A 23,424-nucleotide genomic window follows, 5' to 3' on the forward strand; every position below is an offset into this window, starting at 1 on the left:
GGTGATGCAAAACTTTTTTGATGTATGTATAAACAGTTTACAGGTTACTAGTATAGCTGTTCTTTACTAACATATTAAAATGTCTTAATACTGTATAAATATAACAATTCTTTATATCATTATTACTGTTTCCTCATGTAGGATAGCCAAAATCTGACTTCACATTCTTCTACAGAGGCCAGCAATTAACAAAGATCATCCTTCAGGATTAAAAGCCTTGAATAAAAATTTAATTTCACAGTCCTGTGTTATCTGTTACATGATTAATACATAACACAAACAATAGTTGTACTTTTACAGTTTCCTTGAGGACGCTTGAAATTACTTCCACGTCACTCTCATATCAGAAATAATTTAAGCAGTGAGGGTAAAAACTCATCAAATAGATGAAGTTTTGAGTCATCTATGTGCACATAAACAAAATTGAGAATTTTGATAGCATTCAGACAAACCCTGGTTCAAGCTATAGAGCAAGCGACACACACACACACACAGCCAAGGAGAGAAAACAGATGAGGAATGGAAAGGAGTGTTGGGGAAGGGTGGCTGACTCCCAAGAGGGAGAGGCAGCAGGAGCACAGGACCAGAGTGTGGCTTGTTCCGGCCAGAGGCAAATCGAGTTTTGCATAGTGCATATTGTCAGAGGATTAGATTGGAACAAGAAGATAGAACTGATGAAGAGGGAGACTGTGGAGAAGAGTTTGTGAGAGCAGTATGAGTGGAGGTATGGTAATGAGGAAGGGGTGGAGGTGTATGTGGTGCAGAGGGAGAGGTGGGTGTGGAGCAAGAGTAGTCACTGGTGTGGTCTGGGGGCTAGTGGAGGCTGAGGCCAGGAAGATTATAGGGTTGATGTATGTGTTTCAAGAAAAACTACCATTTATGTGATTCAAAGAAGCTGGTGTTGGAGGTGAAGCAACCCCTGAATTCCAGCATGTTGTGCTGAGCAGTGCTTTTTGTCAGTGTTTAGGTTTTTTGAAATACAAGAAACAACCTATATCCATCTGTGGCTCTTAAAAGTTGTATATCATGAGTAAAGAGTTTAATATTCCATGATCAATGTTTGTACTTTATCTCTGCTATAAGAGATGATGTTTCTCATGTACTTACACATTTTCTCAGTGTTATTGACAATAATGTTTTGCAGCAACTGTAACCTGTGTGGTGGTGGTAGGGGTGGGGGGGGGGGGGGGTAACCCATCGCTAGAGATCTTCAGTGTGTATTTTACAAATGAATTATGCCATCTGTAGTTTATTTTCACAAATTTTATGCAATTCTGCTTTCCTGCTGTTAAATTTCAAATGATTTGCCAGTATGTGGCATTTCATTCTTTCACTGTTCACTATATTATTTACTAACATCAGTTTTGTGCTCTCGACACAGATATCAGAATGTCTATTTCTTAGTGTCTATATGTCAATTAATTAATCACTCTCTTGCTTTCTGCCCATAATATATACTATGTACTTCATTACAACTCTCCATTATTACAAGAGGATCATCGTAAGTCTTTATCTGGTAAGATCAAACAATATCCCAGCTACGTTCACAGCACCACTCTACAGTGTGTCAGCCAGTCAAGAAATATTTTAGGGAGTGGGTTTAAAAAAATGTTATTTCAAAGGCCCTAATCAAATCTATACAAGTTTTCTCCCAGAGCAACTTCAACTGTGCCTATATGACACAAGTTACCTGTCTTTCAGAACCGAGGCAGTTCTGCCCAGTTAAAGCTAAATGCCTTGAGCCCTCTGCAAAAACTGCTAGTGAATTCACACCATCAGTTTTAGCCAATAGCATGCATGGGAAACAGGTCACACTTGTGGAATCTGGAGGATTCTGGAGTGCACGACACAGTTGCCTCGCTCTCTTGTGATCCGGACCTCGAGCAGAACAGATGTCTTTCTTGGGAGGCACAGCCTCTGGCTCTGCGTTCCATGACCGGCCACCAACACCAATTAACACGAACCACCTCCCCCTTCCACTGCTCGTTTCAATTAGTTGTTCGACCTCCCAGACTGGCCTAAGCCGGATGACTTCCAACCCTAGGCATGCTCCCTTTATACCATACACTGACATACATTCTCTTTATTTTACCTAATTTCCTGTTCTATCATTTAAGGGCAGACCTGGATACCTATTTAATCATCCTGACTGTTCAAACTTCTGTACATTGTCGCCATAAGCTGGATATAACAACCTTCTTTCCCCTTTCTGGCCCATGTACAATGGTGTCAGAATCATGATTCATTTCCACCATTCTGTCCATAGGGGGCTACTTACTTTTGGTTCATGTTTGAAGATGTGTGGTTGATCAGTGTATTCGCCACTGTTATTCCCCTACGAGGTCAAACTGGGTGCCTACTTCCTGCCTCTTGCAGTGTGCTGCACCAACACATGTACACCGAGTACAGCAAGCCATGTCTCACAAAAACATGTGTGCTGCATGCGCTCCAGCCCCAAGATTTCACGTAGCCGCCAGTTAACTCTGAGCCCGGCATGGAAGCATGAAAGGAAAATGCACAATGTGTCCATGCCGCTGCTGTGGGTCACTGAGTGCATGGAAAAGTTATTCATGGTTGACACAGTTTCCCTGCCACTGCCGCTGCCCATCAGCTGCATGTCACTCAGATGCATCGCCTACTGATGACGCCGTTTGCTGAGTGCAGTGTGGCAGGCCACAAAGCCTTGTTGCCATGTTCCAGCTGAAATGCTCACATCACGGGCTCTGCTTCTGTCACTCAGCTGCGCAGCCCACCTGCCACAGCGATGCCCAGTCTCCCACGCATTCATGGCATTTTCTTCAATTACGTTTTCATGTCATAATCAACTCTTTTTTCATGTACCTTTCTTATTAGCATCATTTCTGTGTCCTCTGATGAAAGTAAGTTCCTACTCCTCGTTCCAGAGACATGAGCGATTTAAGGGTTCTGTAGCCCCCTGTGCCTGCATACCGCATCTGCAAGGTTTCTGAAATTGTTGGCGCACTAAATCTTTTTATCTTGTTAGGGGTTTGTTTCTATTGTAAGACCAGACACAGATGCAAAATCAATGTCTAGGCCTTGTAAGAAAAGCAGCAAACCATTAGGTTCTGATGATCATGGTACTGTCCACTGTTTACTATTGTTACTAGGCGACTTTAGGCCCAAAGTGCACACACAGTCATAATTACACGATTAGCTCTTGTGTTGCTGAAGCTGACAGGACACTGTGTGACATGCCAGATTGCAGAACAAAAGGATTAAACTTTTTCTGCCTTCTCTTTCTCATCTCTCTACATTCTCTTTCCCGACCTTCCATTGTTTTTCTGTCCACGCGTTCTGTTTTTCGTAAGTGGTAGTTGCTTGACTGTTTAACTCAATGTACAAAGTTAAGATGTATTATGTTACATACCGTAATAAGAGTTATAAAGAATGATGAAGGAAGACTGATCTGTTGTACCCCTGTAAGTTGATAAGAGAGGATATGACGACTTCTGGCTGTTATCCCCCGGAGTGTAGTGAAGTTTTGTTGTTATGATGTGATGTAAGATGTTGTTTTATTGAGGTTATTTGTGAGCAGGCAAGAGGTCTGTGGGTCATGTGGTTGAAGGTAATTATGCACAGGCAAGAGTTCCTGTGTGAGTTGTTTTAAGCGATGTTATTTCTGTTGTACAGATAATATTTTGTTGTGGAAGCTGAGGAGGATACAATGGATGGTAATTATGTTGCTAATTGTACGAGAGAAGATTATTCAGTGATGTTAAACAATCTATTTTATGCTGGTGCCCCAGAGGTCAGAGCAGAACTGTTAACCATGAGTCATTTTACTGCACAGCGAGTTTCCAGTTGAGACAATGTTTTTGGAGTCATTATCACTGAACACTTACTACAAGCAGAGACCGCATGGTGCAAACATGTGGGCTGGCACAGTTGTCGCCTTGTGATAAGCCAGACGTGCCCTACATGCTACCACTTCTGTCCCTTTTCTTCATCTGGACTGTCATAAATTAAGTCTAATTTTCATTTGATTTATAAGTTATGTATTGCATAGGTTTTGAGTGAAATATACTCAGAGTATTATATAGGACATAAATGTTAAGTGTTGTAAGGAACAGTTAATAGTTTTGTGAGAGAGATGGCCTAAGTCCATACCTACTAGTATTGTATGAAAGTTTTAAGTATTTCTCAAGATTTGAAGGTGTTTCAAGGTAAGCTCTCTCATCTACTGTATGTGTCTTTGTCATTTGATAAATTAAGCCATTTGCATTATTCAGTTTTGTTGCAGAATTTTGCTTTTATTGACAAAGTTTTTGTTTTGTCTTTCAAAGGAACACACCAAGTTTACCTTACTAAAATTTTTATACAATGCTACTTATTACAAGTCTGCTTTGTCGAATGTTTCATTTTGTTGTCAAGCCTAAAATGTGCAGTCCTCTTTGCGGCATCTATTCTATTTGTCTTTTATTGTTCAATAGATTGCGATACTTCGAATTTTCATCTAACTTTTGTAATTAATGATCCACTGCTTGGCAGATGAGCTAAGTCCACTGTCAGTTTACAAGCATTTATTTCCCTGTTTTCGTTCAAGCTGTCACAGAGAGTTAAAAATGACTGCACGTTTTTAATTGTGATGTCCATTGAACTACTGTTTCCCTTCAGTTATTCTTTATAAAATGTTTCTGACATGTGTCTATCCTGCTCTTGCCTTAACCAGCGTATTTTTCATCTGAAACTGCAGTATTCCTTATCGCACATCGGTCCTTCTGTATCGAAATTACTGTCCTCTTGAGGTGACTCTGTTGCAGTTTTTATCCAGACAACAAAGTCCTAAAATGGATGCCCAGCTTTTTCTGAATTTTGTGTTTGCTGAAAATCGACACAGAGACGGACTCAGTCATCCTACTTCTGTTTCAAAATTGAAACAAGTACTGTAATGACAATCTAAACTGAGCCTTCTTAATCATCATTTACTGTGCTGCCTTGCATTTAGTTTTGTCATACAAAAGTTAAAAACCTTTCATGAAAAAATTTGGTGTCACTCTGTACTTCGTGTTTGATGGTCTGTTAGCCAGCATTGCCTTGCTCTATTTTTGCGTGTACTTAGTGTCATACCACTGGTACACACCAACTGCTGTACTTCAATAAACGTTTTCTTCAAGCTCACCTTATTGAACATACATGAACTGTGCTGAGTGCTGAAAGTGCCACCTCCCCCTCACACCTCTCGCACTTCCTTATCCCTACCTCTCCACTTTTTCCCCTCCCACAAGACATGCATAACACTGCAGATAATACCCACCTTGATCACCCTACCAGAGAGAAGCACCGTTAAAGATTGTCGACGCCACACACATCTCTCCTTCCCCGCTGGACATGCCATGTGCTCTTCTCCCATTTGTTACAAACAGTGCGTGCGCACCTGTCACACAGAACCACATTCTAGCAGTGAATCTTTTCATATTTCATGAACAGATCATAAACTCACTGCATTCTTTTCCTTCTTTTATGTGAAGTTTTATGAATAGGACGAGAATACTGTTAGCTGTTTTGTCACTATGGACACACATTTTAATTACATTTTCTAGAGTTTTGCCTTGTGTTTCTCCATTCCTACAATGTTGTTTTACAAGCTTGTGTTATGCCAATGAAGGTCCCCTGATAATCTGAAAACTGTATACTCTAAGAACAGCTGGAAGGACAGATTTTTTCTTGAACTTTGCCATTTTAGAGGAAAAAATAAGATTGTAAGCGATCCTCATTTTCAATTGATAATCCAACAAGTGACGTTCTGATTTGTCCTTCTGAATTTCTAGTTGTAATTTTAGCTACAGAGAATAATTTATTAATAATTACAGAAGTTACTGTATTTCTGCACAAAATTTGAGGAGTAAATATTTTACTATTTCCTTAACTCAAGAAATTTGATAAACCTGACTGCATGTAAGTCCATTCCCACTTATACTAAATGAAAACAATTATAACAGCTCCCTCCTATAGCTTTAAGGCCACTACAAGTGAAAACCACCTTTCTGGGGAGTGACTGACACTCTTTTGTAAACAATTTGAGTCAAAACTCCTCTGGAAGGGAAAGGAATGTACAGGGTGGCAGCCAATCAAGGAAAATTTTAGGGAACTGGTTTAAGAAATTTTACTTCAAAGGCCCCAATAAAATCTTTTCAAGTTTTCTTCCAGAGTAACTTTGGCTGTGCCTATGTGACAAGTTGCCTATTTTTCAGGACTGAGACAGTTCTTCCCAGTTAAAGCTACTCACAAGAGACACCTTGAGCCCTCTGCAGGAACTGCTAGCAAATTCACACCATCGGTTTTAGCCAATAGCGTGCGTGGGAAACAGCTCACGTTTGTGGAATCTGGAGGATTCTGCAATGCAGAACACAGTTGCCTCACTTTCTTGTGATCCATACCTTGAGCAGAATAGATGTCTTTCTTGCCTCTGGCTCTGCGTTCTATGCCGGCCACCATCAATCAACATGAAACGCCTCCTCTTCCATTGCCCATACTGCCCATTTCAATTTGTTGTTCGACCTCCTAGATTGGCCTAAACCTGGTAACTTGCAATCCTGGGTGCACCCCTTGTATACCATACAATGAAATATATTCTCTTTACTTTACCTAATTTCCTGTTCTATCATTTAACGGCAGCCCTGGATCCCCACTAACAAGTACTGACAGCTCGTCCTGCAGTACACTGTAAGCCAGGTGGAACAACCTTCTTCCCCCTTCCCTGCCCTTGTACACCACTATGCTTACACCTACGGCAGATAGAAAAAATATGAACATAGTAACAACATAAATTCTGGCATATTTACAAGTGTAGTGCCATTGTGCACTAAATGTACAACAAAAATTACTGGCACTTCTATTTGACAATACTCACGATACTTGTGCTACCTAGTGTCAGAATAATGTTTCGGAATCCCTGGCTCATCAAAATAAACCACTGACTGAGTTCTGTTGCACTGTGTTTTTGTAAAGAATTTAAGATACTATGTCCTCTTCCAGCATATATTTTGTCCTTCACATTTCTCATTTGCTTCATCTGACACATTTTAAAATCAAATATTATATGCAGAACACTTTTTCTGTGAACTACTTTGCTGGCCTTCAACTCCAGTATCTTCTTAGTATTATATAAACTGTCACCAAACAGTAAACTTATCTATATTATTAAAGTACATTTATTGTGAGCACATTCTCTCTACTTGAAGGGAGTGGATACTCAAGCGCAATCTCCTCAGCAACGTATCACTTGTTCCAGATTTTTGCATGTCATCACCTTCCTCACATTAACATTTTTATGATGTTACACCACCTCGTCTCTAGGTCAGCACTGCCACTCCTTTCCCTTTCCCGTCATTAATAAATTTAATAATGTTCACAGTAAGCCATCTATGAAAGGCATATGGAATCATTTTCAATGTTTCCAATGTGAAATAACAATGCATATTATTCTCAATCAGAACATGACTGTACCTACCCACTCAATCCACTTATATCTGTTTATAGCCTGGATATCAGTTACTTTAATAAGCATCATCGAAGTGTACTTTGTTTTCTCTTATTTATGTTGTGAAAGTACATTTCTTGTTGCTCCTGCTTTCGGGTTTATACAAATGTGGTTATTCATTTTTCTTAGTTACGATAGCTCCTTTTCTTGTTCAAATGTTAATTTATCTTGTGCTGCACTGTGTCTATGTCCCTATCTTCATCTCTGTCCATCTCCTCCTTGCTCTCTCTTTGCCCACCTATTCCTCCTTCCTCCTTTTCCTGTCCATCTTCTCCTCCCCCCTCTCTCTCCACCTCCTCCTATCACCTCTCTCTATCCATCTCTATCCATCTCCTCCTCTCCACTTTCTATGTCTTACTTTACTCCCATCCCTCTGTCCATCTCCTCTTCCCCACTCTCTCTGACCTTGAGCTCTGTTTATGATTATTGCAAATTCAGATTCTGTAGTATTATTCTAAGTGTAAGCTGATAAGCCATTAATATAACTTTCCTGTTTGCTAACAATGTTTCACTAATTTATATAAATCCTATATTTATCCAAACATTGATTATACTAAAGAAAAAATTTGAAGCACATTGGCTGGGTACTTTTTGAAATTTTTGGTAACAATATTTTCCCTTTATATATTACATATATAGTTATACATTATATATATTAAAAACACACAGCTCATGTTTGTCTGACTGTTCATTAAAGAGTGTTGTGTGAAAATCTGAAGTAAATTGGTCAAGAACTTAGATATTTTTGGTAAAACGTTTAACTGTTATATAAAAATGTGTGTATTCGAATCCAACATTATGTCAAATTTTGAAGCAATTGATGAAAAACTTTCACAGATTTAAGGTTTTGAACAAATTAACATTTACATTTTTATACAGGTTTCCCCTATAATTATTACTTATACATTTACATACTGTATGTGGCATGCCAGAATAGGTATATAAAAACACACACTTATTCGAAAGCAATGTTGTGACAAGATTTCATAACAATTGGTGAAGAACTTTCAGAGATTTATGATTCTGAACAAACAAACATTTACATTTACATTCCAGTCCAAGCTGCCGGAGATGGCGGTCAGGTGTGCATGACATGCTTGCTTGTGAAACTGAATTGTGTGTGTTTCTACACTCCTGGAAATGGAAAAAAGAACACATTGACACCGGTGTGTCAGACCCACCATACTTGCTCCGGACACTGCGAGAGGGCTGTACAAGCAATGATCACACGCACGGCACAGCGGACACACCAGGAACCGCGGTGTTGGCCGTCGAATGGCGCTAGCTGTGCAGCATTTGTACACCGCCGCCGTCAGTGTCAGCCAGTTTGCCGTGGCATACGGAGCTCCATCGCAGTCTTTAACACTGGTAGCATGCCGCGACAGCGTGGACGTGAACCGTATGTGCAGTTGACGGACTTTGAGCGAGGGCGTATAGTGGGCATGCGGGAGGCCGGGTGGACGTACCGCCGAACTGCTCAACACGTGGGGCGTGAGGTCTCCACAGTACATCGATGTTGTCACCAGTGGTCGGCGGAAGGTGCACGTGCTCGTCGACCTGGGACCGGACCGCAGCGACGCACGGATGCACGCCAAGACCGTAGGATCCTACGCAGTGCCGTAGGGGACCGCACCGCCACTTCCCAGCAAATTAGGGACACTGTTGCTCCTGGGGTATCGGCGAGGACCATTCGCAACCGTCTCCATGAAGCTGGGCTACGGTCCCGCACACCGTTAGGCCATCTTCCGCTCACGCCCCAACATCGTGCAGCCCGCCTCCAGTGGTGTCGCGACAGGCGTGAATGGAGGGACGAATGGAGACGTGTCGTCTTCAGCGATGAGAGTCGCTTCTGCCTTGGTGCCAATGATGGTCGTATGCGTGTTTGGCGCCGTGCAGGTGAGCGCCACAATCAGGACTGCATACGACCGAGGCACACAGGGCCAACACCCGGCATCATGGTGTGGGGAGCGATCTCCTACACTGGCCGTACACCACTGGTGATCGTCGAGGGGACACTGAATAGTGCACGGTACATCCAAACCGTCATCGAACCCATCGTTCTACCATTCCTAGACCGGCAAGGGAACTTGCTGTTCCAACAGGACAATGCACGTCCGCATGTATCCCGTGCCACCCAACGTGCTCTAGAAGGTGTAAGTCAACTACCCTGGCCAGCAAGATCTCCGGATCTGTCCCCCATTGAGCATGTTTGGGACTGGATGAAGCGTCGTCTCACGCGGTCTGCATGTCCAGCACGAATGCTGGTCCAACTGAGGCGCCAGGTGGAAATGGCATGGCAAGCCGTTCCACAGGACTACATCCAGCATCTCTACAATCGTCTCCATGGGAGAATAGCAGCCTGCATTGCTGCGAAAGGTGGATATGCACTGTACTAGTGCCGACATTGTGCATGCTCTGTTGCCTGTGTCTATGTGCCTGTGGTTCTGTCAGTGTGATCATGTGATGTATCTGACCCCAGGAATGTGTCAATAAAGTTTCCCCTTCCTGGGACAATGAATTCACCGTGTTCTTATTTCAATTTCCAGGAGTGTAGTTTCTGGCAAAGGCTGTGGCCATAAGCTAATGTGTAACTGAAGCAATTGGTGCAGAACTTTCTGAGATTTAAGATTCTGAACAAACGAACACTTACATCTTTATATAGACTTCCCATATAATTATTACATATGTATTTATATACTAAATGTGATGCTCCAGTCGGTATATAAAAAATTGTGTATTTAAATGTACCTTGGCGCAAGACAGAATAATGTCACAAATTCAAAACCTCAAAATTACACTTTTTTTACATTTATTTTACAAAAGTATAACTATATTTCTTAATTTTAGACTTCTGCAAAAGTTTCTGCCTCATGAAAACAGAGCAGGATAGACATTGTCTGTTGGAGTAACTCACAATTTTCCAAACAAACATTTCTCTACAGAAAATTGTATTTGAACAATCCTAGCTGGCCTCGAGGAGTTACTTTCTAAGGAGTGTTTCACATCCTGGAGGAGCACTTTGGGAACCACACCCTGGTTCTGGGTTAATCAGAGGCCACTGGCATGGGCCTCGATTGGCCGCCATATTCTCCAGATCTGAACACAAGAGACTCCTTTTTGTGAGGCTACATTAATGGCAAGGTGTACAGCAATAACCCCAAAACCATTGCTGAGCTGTAAACAGCCATTCAGGAGGTCATCAATAGCACCCATATTCCGACACTTCAGCGGGCCATGCAGAATTTCGCTATTCATCTGCGCCACATCATGGTCAATGATGGCAGGGGCATAAAACGTGTAATAACCTAGATCCTAATATCAGTAGTGACATTTACATGTTGAATAAAGTGAGTGCATGCCATAGTTTGTAACTAATTTACGTTTTTCTATTCATATAGTTCAATAACTGTCACCCTGTGCATGCAATGCACTTGGCTTTTCACTCTTATTAACTAGTGCACATTGTTTTAGCATCAATCTCAGTCTTGCATATTACCCTGTCTTCCACCTTTGAGCTCTCAAGTTTTCAAATCTCATCTGGTGCAGTCCCCAACTATCACCCATTTCTGTTCATACTGTCTGGTAAGACAATCCTGAGCCAAGGTTCTGGGTGACTTTTCAAACTCTATCCCTTTTCTTAAACCTCTCCTGTTTCTTTCCATTCACCCCTCTTCCTTCCCTTTCAACCCTTCTGCCAGAAGAAGGAGCCGCTGGCTCCAAAAGCTTGCCTAAGTTAAACCTTTTGTATGTGTGTTCTGCTGCTGCTTGGTGAGTAGATCTTTTATCTATCCAATTACATTACAATGTATCTTTTTATGGATAAAGGATAAATTAATTACATAGACATTTTAAGAATAGAAGAGGAGCAAGTTTGCCATGTTAAGCCTGGCAAGCCAACTGCATTCCATGAGATTATGGTTTCAACAATAGTTTTAGTGATGAGAACTGTGAATTGTGTTGGAGAGTCTTTTACTTTTTTTGTTAAAAGAATATTTCTATCACCACATCTACATCAAAACTTCACTGCAAAGTGAAAGATTCACTCTGATACATGAATTTTCTTGTGTCATTAAAAAATCATGTATACCAAAAGAAAACACATTCATCAAACACTGCTGAAATATTTTACTCACCTAAAGAAGAATTTTCATTTATAGGATCAAAAAACAATGTTGAGTCACTCTCAAATTCTGAATTTTCTTCCACAGATTCCTTCATGACACTCGCTGCACTACTAGCAGCTTGATGCAACATTATACAGATGGGATATTTCTTGCTCCAGAGCCTGTAAGGTCAGAATGTCATTAGGCAAAGACACAACAGGAAAAATGAATTATTTCAAAGAACATCAGATCCCACCACAAAACGTAAATAAAAAAATGTGGATTTTCTGTTCATTGGAAAAGAGAGACTTAAAATAAATATGTCTATGAAGAGGGATGTTGACTGAACAAAAAACTGACTACATCCATTACATTTGCACTAGAGTGGACTACTTTCTACCTTAGGAATTTCTTCAACACACCACAAACTAGAAGCACATGGAAAAATTCTGGCTGTATTCACAATGCTTTTTTTTCTATCTGTGGGTGTTGGATGACTGACTTGCCAGAAGTTAAGCTTGTGGGAGACAGCTTCCCTCACAGTAACAACAGAAACACTGAACACATGTATGTGCCAATACACTAAGTCACAGATTTCTTATTTGGGGGTTTCTTCTTATTTGTATTGTTGATGTCTGGTAACAGGCAGACCGTCAAAACTTTGGAGGTGTGACTCAGATCCAGAAAATCCACCATTCCTTATCTATCATTGCACAATTTTAACTACTGATCACTTGCATCTAACATCAATATAATAGAACCAAACAAAATATATTCTGTGTTGTTGAAACCCGTTGTCAGTGCACACTTCAGTAAGTTATGATTTCCACGTTTAACTTAAGGACACTTTCATTCACAGCATGGGTTCACAATAAATTTTGGTTCAGGCTAACAACTGAAAGATCACTCATGATCACATAAGACTGACAGAAACGAAGTGCTCTGGTGTAATACCAAGCCCATAGGGAAGACTCATTCTGAAATGGCTTCTGGAGTGACATCTGTAGGGCTGTACAGTGCAGCATACCATGAAGCAACACAGTGACAGTACAGTGTGGTGTAGACATGAGTGTCCAGGCTGGTGTTGGTGAGTTATGACTGATAGGCTATGAAGCTTAGCCAGATTTCAGCCCAGAACTGAGATAGCAATTGAATGCTGCCATTGGAGTTGCACTCCACATTAAATATACAGGAGGAGGAAGGATCTCTGTGATAACTTGACGTGCAGATGAAACTTGCTTCCTCAACAGTGGTGCTGCCACTTTCCTGATGCAGACGCTGCTCAAAAATGTGGCTTATGCCCCTAGAGGAGTAGCGCAAGTTGGCAGGGCATGCATGGGAAGCTTAATTGTGGTGGGGATTATAGGTAAATGCTGTAGGGGAATTCCGTGCACTGGAGTGCTGTTCTAAACAGAAGCCTACGCTCACATTTTTTGTAAATATTAAGTGGGCGGCCTACACACCCACATTTGCATGGTGATCATTCAAAAAGATCTGATGTCATCTCTGCTTTGGTTAATATCTTCTGCTTTCACCTCTGCTTTGGTTAATATCTAAGAAGAATTGCGCAAAAATGCAGTGATTTATTTCTGCCTGGCTTGTTAACACTTGTAACTTTCAGAGAAACATCATGAGTGGCGAATTTTGAGTGAAACCAACACATTTCTCTTGTTGCCATGTTAAAATTCGCTTCTTCTGCCAAAACACAGAAGACTTTAGACCGTGTCACCTCACTAAAATGATGTGCAGACGCAACTCACAGAGAATTCTGAAACCGTGGTTTATTAAGTTCATTAAGTGAGGAACAGAGGAAAGCATGGTCAGTAGCTTAAGGAAAAGCATATCCTTGGTACAAAATAAATATTTAATGTCGTCACTCGTGCTGTTCCAAAACCCATAGCATTTCTCACTTCACAGGCTATCGATCACCCCCGCAAAATTACATTCATCAAAAAGGTCTGTAGTTAGTAGAATAACCCCGTAGATCATAAAGTTTTGCATGATAACTACATGGGAAAACACTCTCGTCTTTGTGCGCTATCATTTGCCAAAATCTTATTTGGGTATCTCAAACCGTTTATGAAATAAGAGGAATGTTTTGGATATGTGACTCTGGCTTTGTCACTGTTGTGGCATTATCACAAATGAGTGTGTTACAATGGATCAGTTTCCTTGAGATTGGTGACAGACAGAGATTTCCATCCAAGTCTAAAGAAAAATTCAGTATCTCAGGTAAATTTCATACACAGCAACATATTATGTAATAGACATTAAACAGAAAATCACAGAGAACCCCATTTTTCACTGCAACTTTTTTCGATTTTCAAGCAGTGTCTTACTTCCATATAAATATCACAATAACTATGGCCATTAACAAAATGATGGGCACATCATCATGAGCCTGACGTATAAAGCTGTACATAAGGCAAAAATGAATTTTTTTTACTGAATAGTAAAATCATCTGATAAAGACTGCAGGGTGCACACCTCAATTCTGTCATCATTGCACAGCTGAAAGTAGCAAAAAGTGTAGTCCTCCCCTTGTGAACACACAAAGGAATTCGTCCAGCACTTTGGATGAAAACTGGTCGCTGCGCATTGGCCATCTTATCCCATGCACATTCTAACAATCAGTGTATCGACAGACTGTTTGTAAGTAGTATTGTGCCCATAACACATGATGCTCTTGTGATATTTGTAAATGGCCTCTGGAGGAAAGGTGCCTGCAGACCAAGGGTAGGCAAACCCACAGGGCAAATATGTTGCGCTGAAAACATAACATAGTCAGCCTACAGCTAACGTACAGCACCCTTCCCTTAAGAAGGGGATGATGAATCCAAATCGATGAAGGCTGCATGTCCTGCATTGTATCTTCACATGGGTGACATGAGAGGTCCAACAGGACAGCGAGTCCACAGCAGCTGCAACCCAATCCCGTGAGCAAAGGATCAGAAGTTTTGAAGCAGTTGTTGTCCAGGATGTGGAAAACCTGGATAGTGCTGCAAAGACAAAATGCAGGAGGGTTATCAGCAGAGCATTCAACCAGGACTGGGCCGCCCACTGGCAGACGGAGATAGGCCTGGGGGCCAGATAGTGGCCCTGTGAGAGGTGTGGAGTCACTGGTGGCCATGGAGTGGTAGCAGCAGGGATGTTGGAGGCACTGGGAGACAGGGCTTAACCAAATATAATGCCAGGAACAAGGTGATGCAGATGACAGACATGGTGTCATGAACAGCAGTCACAGGCCGTGAGAGCATATAGGAAAGTTGGGTGTGGTAGATGGCATGAGGACAGGGGGAGCATGGTAGATCTGTGTTAATGGTGGCAGAAGCTCTGAGAGTAAAGTGGTACCATGAAAAGGAATGGAAAGAGGAAACAGAGAGGGGAGAACAGAGTGGTGAAAAAGTCGTCACCAAATGAGGCGTGCACGAGGGCATTGGAAGAAGTTGGATAGACACCACAGGGTTGTGGGAAGCTCAATGCCGCTGCGTTACATGGGCTAAAGAATGGCCCAGGTCAACAGAAAGTTCGTCGTGACAGTGTGAATTGCAGCATTTCAACCACTGGCTGTAGGGAGACCAGAGGTGGCGAAAAGGGCATTGCTGCAGCATGCGCAGTAGTGAGGAAAGAATCTACATTACAGAGATGGATGTGTATACCCACAAGAAGAAACACACAGTGCTATGCTGTCCTCAAGAGAAGAGGCTGACCACGGCTGCTTCACCTCAAAGCAGCGGTGCATATTGGTGGGCAGCATAGTGCTCGACGATGGGAGAATAGCATTGGGTTTAGCTGTAGTGGTGCCAGAGGATGATAGTATGACTGTGGACTGACAGTAGTGAAAATGTATTGCCACACTGCAAAGGCATCTGGCTATGGCAGCACCAAGGTGATGGTACAGAAAGTGACCAGCCTCGGATGCGACTGACAAAGAGCCACGGCTGGGCAGCAGCTGAGTCATCATGCAGAGTGCAAAGAGCTGGCCATGTCTGCGGCACAGTGGGCACAGCGTCAAGTGCGGCAGGAAGGCGTGAAAGCGGCAACCCCAGTGCTGGATGACATGGTGCACCGCCCTTGTGAGGGAGGCTGGCCACGGGTGCATCGCCATGACAAAGGTGCAAGACAGAAGCAGCACTGTGCTTGTGGTTAGAGCGGACAGTGAGTGGGCAGCAGGTGAGGTCAGGTTCAGTGAAAACAGAGTGGTGTTGGAGGGGCCACACGACGTATCTTGGGTTGTGCCGTACTCTTGAGGAAGGTTGACCGTGGCTGATTCTCCATGGTGAAGGAGCGAAATGGCAGGACAGTATCAGGCATGGTAGAAGGGTGGGGATGTGACAGCTGGTGAGGACAACAATGGTCGCTGGCTCCTGAGGCTAGCAGCATGTGGACTTCAATCCTGTTTCCACGAATGTCTAGATGACACCTACCTTGGGAGAATGGATGACCACCGCTGCAACGTGCGAAACGTAAGTCAGGCACGGATGGAGGTGGGCAGCAGATGGGCTATGGATGAGTTAGGTCAGAATGTTGACAGATAGTAGCCTTGTCTCCAGCCTGGAACCAGGCAGAACCACCCTTGAGAGGATGATTGACTATGGCTACAGGAATGTCGGGCACACTGGGAGATTGGTGGAGAGCAGCTTACGGATGAGACGAGGATATGACGCTGGAGCCAGTTAAGTCACTGGAGCCAGGAGGAGGTACTTCTGCTACGTATGATGCAGGATCAGCAGACACGTGGACAATGGACACCAGCTACCCATGAAGAACTGTCTCAATGACTATGTCTCCCCACAGACTGTTACATCAGTGATAAACCCTCCCATGTGACATTGTTTCATAACTGGCAGTGACATCCAGAAACATAAAGGGAATAGTGAACTACACATGGTGATCCACGTACACATAGTTCGCAAAAATGCAAAAAATGTACAAACAGCTTGAAGTCGTTGTTCACATGAAACAGTATCCAAAATGTACAATGAAGGAATGTCTACCTTAATGGAACAAGAACGAAGCAGAGATTAAGTTTCCAGCCTTATCACCATTGTTGAATACACTGTGGGTGATGCACATTTCAGTGAGTGGTGATTCCCAGGTTGAAATTAAGAACAATTTTACTCATAGCACAAGTTCACAATAAAGTGTGGTTTGGGATAACAACTAAGTTTGTTCGTGATCACATAAGAGTAACAGAAACAAAGTTCACTGGTATAATACCACTCCAGGTGGGGAGTATTAAGCTGAATAGCTGTTGGAGCGAAGCCCTAAGGGACACACAGTGCAGCATACTGTGAAACAGTAGGGAAACTGTGCAGTGTAGGTGCGAGCACCTGAGCTTGGCCTTGTCGAGTTCCAACTGACAGGCTATAAGGTATAGCCAGCTCCTGATTCAAAACTGACAGGAACTGAATGTTGCCATTGGAGGTTGCGCTCCACTTTAAATATCCAGCAAGCGGAAGGATTTTCGCGACCACATGATGTGTGGAAGGTACTTGTTTCCTTGATAGCAGCGCCACTATTTTCCTGATGTGCATGCTGCTTGGAAGCATGGCTGGTGCCACCTGTAACAGACAGTGTATCAACAGACTGTTTATAAATTGTATCACATTCAGAACACATGATGCTCTTGTGATATTTGTAACTAGCCCCCATGAGAAGGGATGCCTGTGGACCAAGGATAGGCAAACCCATACAGCGAATATGTTCTTCTGGATGAGCAATGTACGCGGCCTTTGGCCTATATACCTCTGGACACCACACTGATTGAGATGTGTGTGACATTACGGAATTAAAATAATCGACAAGGAGAGCTGTAGCTCTGTAAATGGTGCACAGGACAAGACACGCTGCAAAACCATGTTGAAGGTTTTCTACGAAGACTACTTAGAATATATAGTTTGGAAGCCATTCATGGTGGAAATATACACTCATGGTCAGAAAAAGCAGAACACCTTGAATTACTAAAAATAGGATGTTCATATTCACGGGACATGTCCATTAGTATGTTATGCAGAAATAATTAGTATTTGAAACATGTCAGGCCCCAGATTCAATGTCAACATCAATATTGCAGTGCAACACCACCTACCTATAAAATGTGCCTGTGGCTCTCATTCTCACTATAAACTTAAGATAATGGACTGTTTAGTTTGTTGGTTGTTGGGAGGGGACCAAACAGCGAGGTCATCAGTCCCATTGGATTAGGGAAGGATGGGGAAGGAAGTCAGTCATGTCCCTTCAAAGGAACCATCCCGACATTTACCTGAAGTGATTTAGGGAAATTATGGGAAACCTAAATCAAGATCACGGAAAGCCGTAGAACACGAGATGGTTCAGGTTGTACCACACAGACTACCCCCCGAGAAGCTCAACACCTCATCCAAATGGAGTTGCAGGACAGATCTGCATCCTCCTTGGTTCTGGTACACAGTGGAACAGCGTAACATATCATACACCATCAGGGGTGACAAGCCAGTTGCTGTTCATTATCACATGTGTTACATGCGTGTCATCCACTTCTCCACCGACCTTCGATGTATGTGCAGAAATATGCTAATGGTGTATGGAACGACATCACAGGGGACAGGAATGACATCAGATAGTGTTTCTGGACAAATTCACGTTCTGTTTGTTTTAAAATGATGGCCATATTTTGGCTCACTACAGACAGGGGGAGTGGCATCACAGTGACTGCATTCGCAGAAGACATATAGCGCCAACTCAAGGCCTTATGGTGTGAGGTGCTATTGGGTACAACCACAAATCACAGTTAGTGCATGTCCAGGACACAGTGACCAATGTGACCTATATGAATGACATCCTGCAAAACATAGCCATAACATTTCTGCACAACATTCCAGATGCCATTTTTCAGCAAGACAATGCATGATCAAACATTGCTGAATGAACATGAGCCTTCTTGATGTCACAGGATGTTAGCCTTTTGCTCTGGCTAGTCAGATCACCAGACTTGGTGTCAATCAAAAATGTGCGGGATACGGTGAAACAACAGGTGCAGCACTGTGACCCAATGCCAACCAACCATACATGAACTCCATAACCAGATGAATGCAGCATGGATGGCTACACCACACACATTATACGCGTTGATGCCATCATGCATAGAACAAGTTATCAGGGCCCTTGGTTGATCCTGTGGCTAGTAGACAACAGGACACATGCTGAACTTAGGTGACTGAAAGGCTAATCATTTCTGCAGAACATACTAATGTACATGTCCTGTAAATATGCATGTCTTGTCTCTAGTCATTCAAGGTGTCTATTTTTTCTGAACATTGGTATATTAGGTCTAATAGCAACAAATAGACCAGACCTCTTTGAGGATATCAATACTGAAACTGGTATCAGTTACCATGAGCCAGTTGTATCAACAATGACTACCTACGTACAAAGGGCAACTAAAACAAACAAAAAGATTTACCTAATCAAAAAACTAGATGAGGTGGCAGCAGTGGCGTACCTCAAGGAAAAACTCTAAATATGCAGCTCTGGACAGTGGTACGGTATTAAGTCAAATAACAGTGGCTCAAATTTAAAGAAAAGTTGAGCAAGTACAGGATACATGAGTACAAAGTAGAATAGTTCATTATGCAAGGGACCCTCGATAGTAGTCACTTTAGAAAAAAGCTTTTAAAGAAAGAATGCTGCGAAATAGTTTTAAAAAGGACAGAGCTATAGATAGATGAATTCAGCATGTAACAAGTTCGGTTGTCAAAAGGACTGTGTGTGAAGACTTCAGAGATTATAATAGCAGAATCTTACTGAAAGATCTCTTGCAAAACCCAAAGAAATTCTGTTCATATGTAATGTCAATGACACAAAAATTAGTGTCCAAACGCTCATGAATGACGCAAGAAATGACACTGGCAGTTGCAAAGCAAAAACAGAAATGTGGGAAGTGCATGGCAGAATATACTTCGCATGATATGACATTTTACTGTTTCTTCCTGCTACAACCTCATGTATAGCGCTGGAAGAATGACTGCTTAAATGGGTCTCTGGATGCTGTAATCAGTCTAACCTTGTGTTCACAATCTCTAGAAGAGCGAAACCTCGGGGGGCCGAAGAATATCTATAGATTCTTCACTTAATACCAGTTCTTGAAACTATGTAAGTTTACACATGATAATTGATGTCTATCTACAATGGTGTGCCAATTCTGGTTTTTCAACATTTCCATGAGACTCTCGAGTGATTCAAATAAACCTGTGACCTCTCACGCTGATCTTCTCTGTATCAATGTCACCTGTCAGTGTTGCTTGGTATAGGTCTCACACACTTGATCATTTTTCTGAGATCGGTTGCATGAGCAATTTGTAAGCAGTCTGCTTTCTAGACTGACTGCATTTTCCCTGTGTCCCGCCAATGAACCAAAAGACTGCTACCTACCTTATCGAAGTCTGAAGTGAACATTACATTTCACATCCCTACCAGATGTTACACCCAGGTAATTTTATGAGTTGACTGATTCCAACTGTGACTCACTGGTATTGTACTCATTTGATGGGTGGCGCATTGTGGGTAGGCTGCCACAACACACATGATCACATTGTCCATACACGTGATGGTGGGCCAGCAATGTTGTATGAGAAACATCCCAGTGGTCCAGGTGGAGGAGGAGTATGACGTTGTCCTGCATTGCAGATGGGATCACTTGGCCAACAGTGACACTTGAAGACTGAGAGGCATCTTGTAACATGCATAATTTTGCATTTCTGATCATTTAAAACATGTCCTCAATTTCTGGCTAATATGAAATTTTATCAAGAGCTGACTGAACATTTCTTAGGTTCTTTTGGACAGTACTTCAGTTACAGATAATTGTTTATCTGCAAAAAATCTGAGGTTGTGATTAATATTGTTTACCAGGTAATTAATATACATTATGGATGGCAAGAGTCATAGTATTCTTCCCTGAGACATGTCAGAAGTTAATTCTACTTCTGTAGATGACTCACCATCCAAGTCACATGCTAAAAATTCCTCAATCTAGTCACAACTTTTGTTTCATACCCTACACCACTGTTCCCCCCCCAATAAACATTTGTATGGTACCGAGTCAAATGCTTTTCGGAAGTCCATAAATACAGCATCCAGCTGACTGTACTAATCCATGGCTTTCAGAATCCCGTATGAGAAAAGTGGTAGGTGGTTTTTGTTATAACCCTACAGTGTTTGCCCGCATACATAAACAGTTTACAATACAAGTGCCTAATACAGCCAGACTAGAAATGTCACCTCGCAAAAGATGGAGCAGCGAGCACTGTGCCGAGTGTACAACACCCCAATACAAGAGCAACTCACAGTGCCCTTGGCATCACTTTTCTTTACTTGCTTATTGTAGGCTCTCTTACGAAACTGTATATTCATGTGTTCTATAGTTATGAGACTCTTTACAATTTTATACTTCATTCAGTGTTGTTATGAATCTCTTCAAGTGGAAGCAGAATCAAAATTTGGTTGGTGTTACTTATGATATTATTTCTGTACAATGTTACAACATTCTTTGGCAATGAGTATTCTACTTTCCATGTTTCATTTCTTTGCTTCATATACAGCCAATATGTCAGTGGAAGAAGTTCTTCAATCTCTCGTCGAACAATAGTGAGCTCTCACTGACCAGCAGTAAGCTCTCGCCTTGGCACTAAACAATTTGGCAGCCTCGTTGATGCACGACATTCCAGTGCCATTGACACAATCCCCCCATTTCCTTCATATAATGATTCTGGAGAAGATTGGGGCCCATGTGAAAAATGCCTCCAGCAACATTTCCATGCTTTTGGTGTCACTGACCCCAACTTGTGTAAAGCTTTATCTTGTTACAGATTTCTCCTCGTGTTTATCACCTTTTGTGTCGGCTAGTTCCTCTTCTGGAATCTGCCAGTCTCTCTTTTGATGAAGTGTGTCAACTGCTCACTAATTATTACTGCAAACATACTCATGTTATTGTTGATCATGCTGAGTTCCACATTGCCAAAAACGGTGATAACAGTCATACAGAGCTTGGGCAGTGGCACTTTATGGGCTTAGTCATCATCACCAGTTTATTAGTGAGGCCAACCATGACTATATGCTGATTTGATGGTCATGATGCTGTATTACGCATAGCCACTGATAGTAAAGTTTGTGAACATGCTTTACAGTGTAAAAATTCCTATACCACAGACGTTCTGAACATTGGTCAGTCTTTTGAAGTATCTATTACAGGAGGAAATCAGATAGAAGCATGGTGTGTGGTAGCCATCATTGCTTCCTCTCCTCCTTGGCCGCCATCAGTTAGCTCATGGAGGAAAGACGACATTGTTGCCATGTAAACGCAGCCTCCATGCTTCTGGGGGCAGTGCTGTGCTAAGCAGCAGCAGCATCAACATCAAAACAGCAGCCGCTTGCTCCTCTTTTGTTGTGCCCTTATTGTTTTGTCCAACATCAGCAGGCCATGTGCCCAAAGTATTGGGTGACATGCGAACACTGTATTAAAAATAAATAAATAAAAGTCATTTGCATCTGTGTGCGACTCTCAACCTCCTTCATCAGGCATGAACATGGATGTGAACAGCGTTTCTCAGTGATAGTAGCTCCAAACAAACTCTACATTGAAGTACATGTTATGGACAAGACATTAAAAACACAAGTGGTCATGGGTGCAGTAGTGACTTTTTTAAATTCATAAACATACGTGGATCTTGGATCATGAGTGTTGCCTGTCTCTTAGCAGCTGGTGAGATACAATAACAACAAAGATCCACATTGGAGTAGTTTTCTACACATGTTGTGTACAATGCACCTGTTTAACCATTGACCTTTCTATTAGTGGATGATGCCCAAACTAAAAACTTATTTGGGTTAGATACCTTCAAATTTTTTGGTTCTCACCGACAACTGGATGCACTCTGCTCAGAATATTCCTGCCTTTTTTGGAAGGTTTAGTGTGTGCTACCAATTTTGAGATTCACATCACAATGAAACTGATGGCCTGCCCAGTCCCCGTAGCTTTACGGGAACATGTCAAATCGGAGCTAGATTGACTTCTATGTTTGGGTGTTATCATGCCTTTCTCCTCTAATGAATGGTTTACTCCGCTGCTAATCATAAAAAAACCTAATGGAACCTTCAGCCCTGGAGTGATTTCAAATGTCTGTAAAATCTCAATCTATGACTGATAACCTATTCCTTACCCCATCCAGATGACCTCTTAGCACAGCTTTCTGGGGACCAATATGTTTCCAAAATAGGCTTGTCAGAAGTTTACATACAATAGCCTCTGGATGGTGATTTCATAGATGGCCTCATAAAGAGTACCACCTTCAGGTTATATCAATACCAGCACATGACTTTTGGCATGCCTACTGCCCCTTCCGTTTTCCAACAATTTTTTGAGCAATTCATGGCTCCTTGCTGTGGTGCAATATTAACTACTGTGGTATCTGGTTCCTCAACAGATGAACATTTGTGGAACCTTAGTGCCATGGTCATGGTGCTGTAGGCCATTGGATCCTCTGTGTAATTATTATGCTCACTGCCACTGCCTCTCAGTCTTCAAGTGTCACTGTTGGCCAAGTGATCCCATCTGCAATGCAGGACCACGTCATACTCCTCCTCCACCTGGACCATTGGGATGTTTCTCATACAACATTGTTGGCCCACCATCACGTGTTTTGGACGTGTATGGACAATGAGATCATGTGTGTTGTGGCAGCCTACCCACAATGCGCCACCCATCAAGCGGCACCATATGCCTCTCTTCCACTGTGACCTGTCCCCAATGCCTATAGGTGTGTATTCATGCTCATTTTGCAA

At 42.2% G+C, this 23,424-nt stretch overlaps 1 protein-coding gene across 5 annotated transcripts in view; it reads right to left on the minus strand.

Moving 5' to 3' along the window:
* Positions 1-23,424, minus strand: part of LOC126194848 (testis-expressed protein 2) — a 407,145-nt gene that overhangs the window by 203,976 nt on the left and 179,745 nt on the right. For all 5 annotated transcript variants that reach the window (XM_049933193.1, XM_049933191.1, XM_049933190.1 and 2 more), the window contains exon 6: positions 11,635-11,786. In XM_049933193.1, coding sequence (XP_049789150.1) covers positions 11,635-11,786 — 152 coding nt within the window. The remainder of the gene's footprint in view (positions 1-11,634; positions 11,787-23,424) is intronic.

Source organism: Schistocerca nitens, chromosome 7, assembly GCF_023898315.1.
Source record: "Schistocerca nitens isolate TAMUIC-IGC-003100 chromosome 7, iqSchNite1.1, whole genome shotgun sequence".
Classification (NCBI taxonomy): Eukaryota; Metazoa; Arthropoda; class Insecta; order Orthoptera; family Acrididae; genus Schistocerca; species Schistocerca nitens.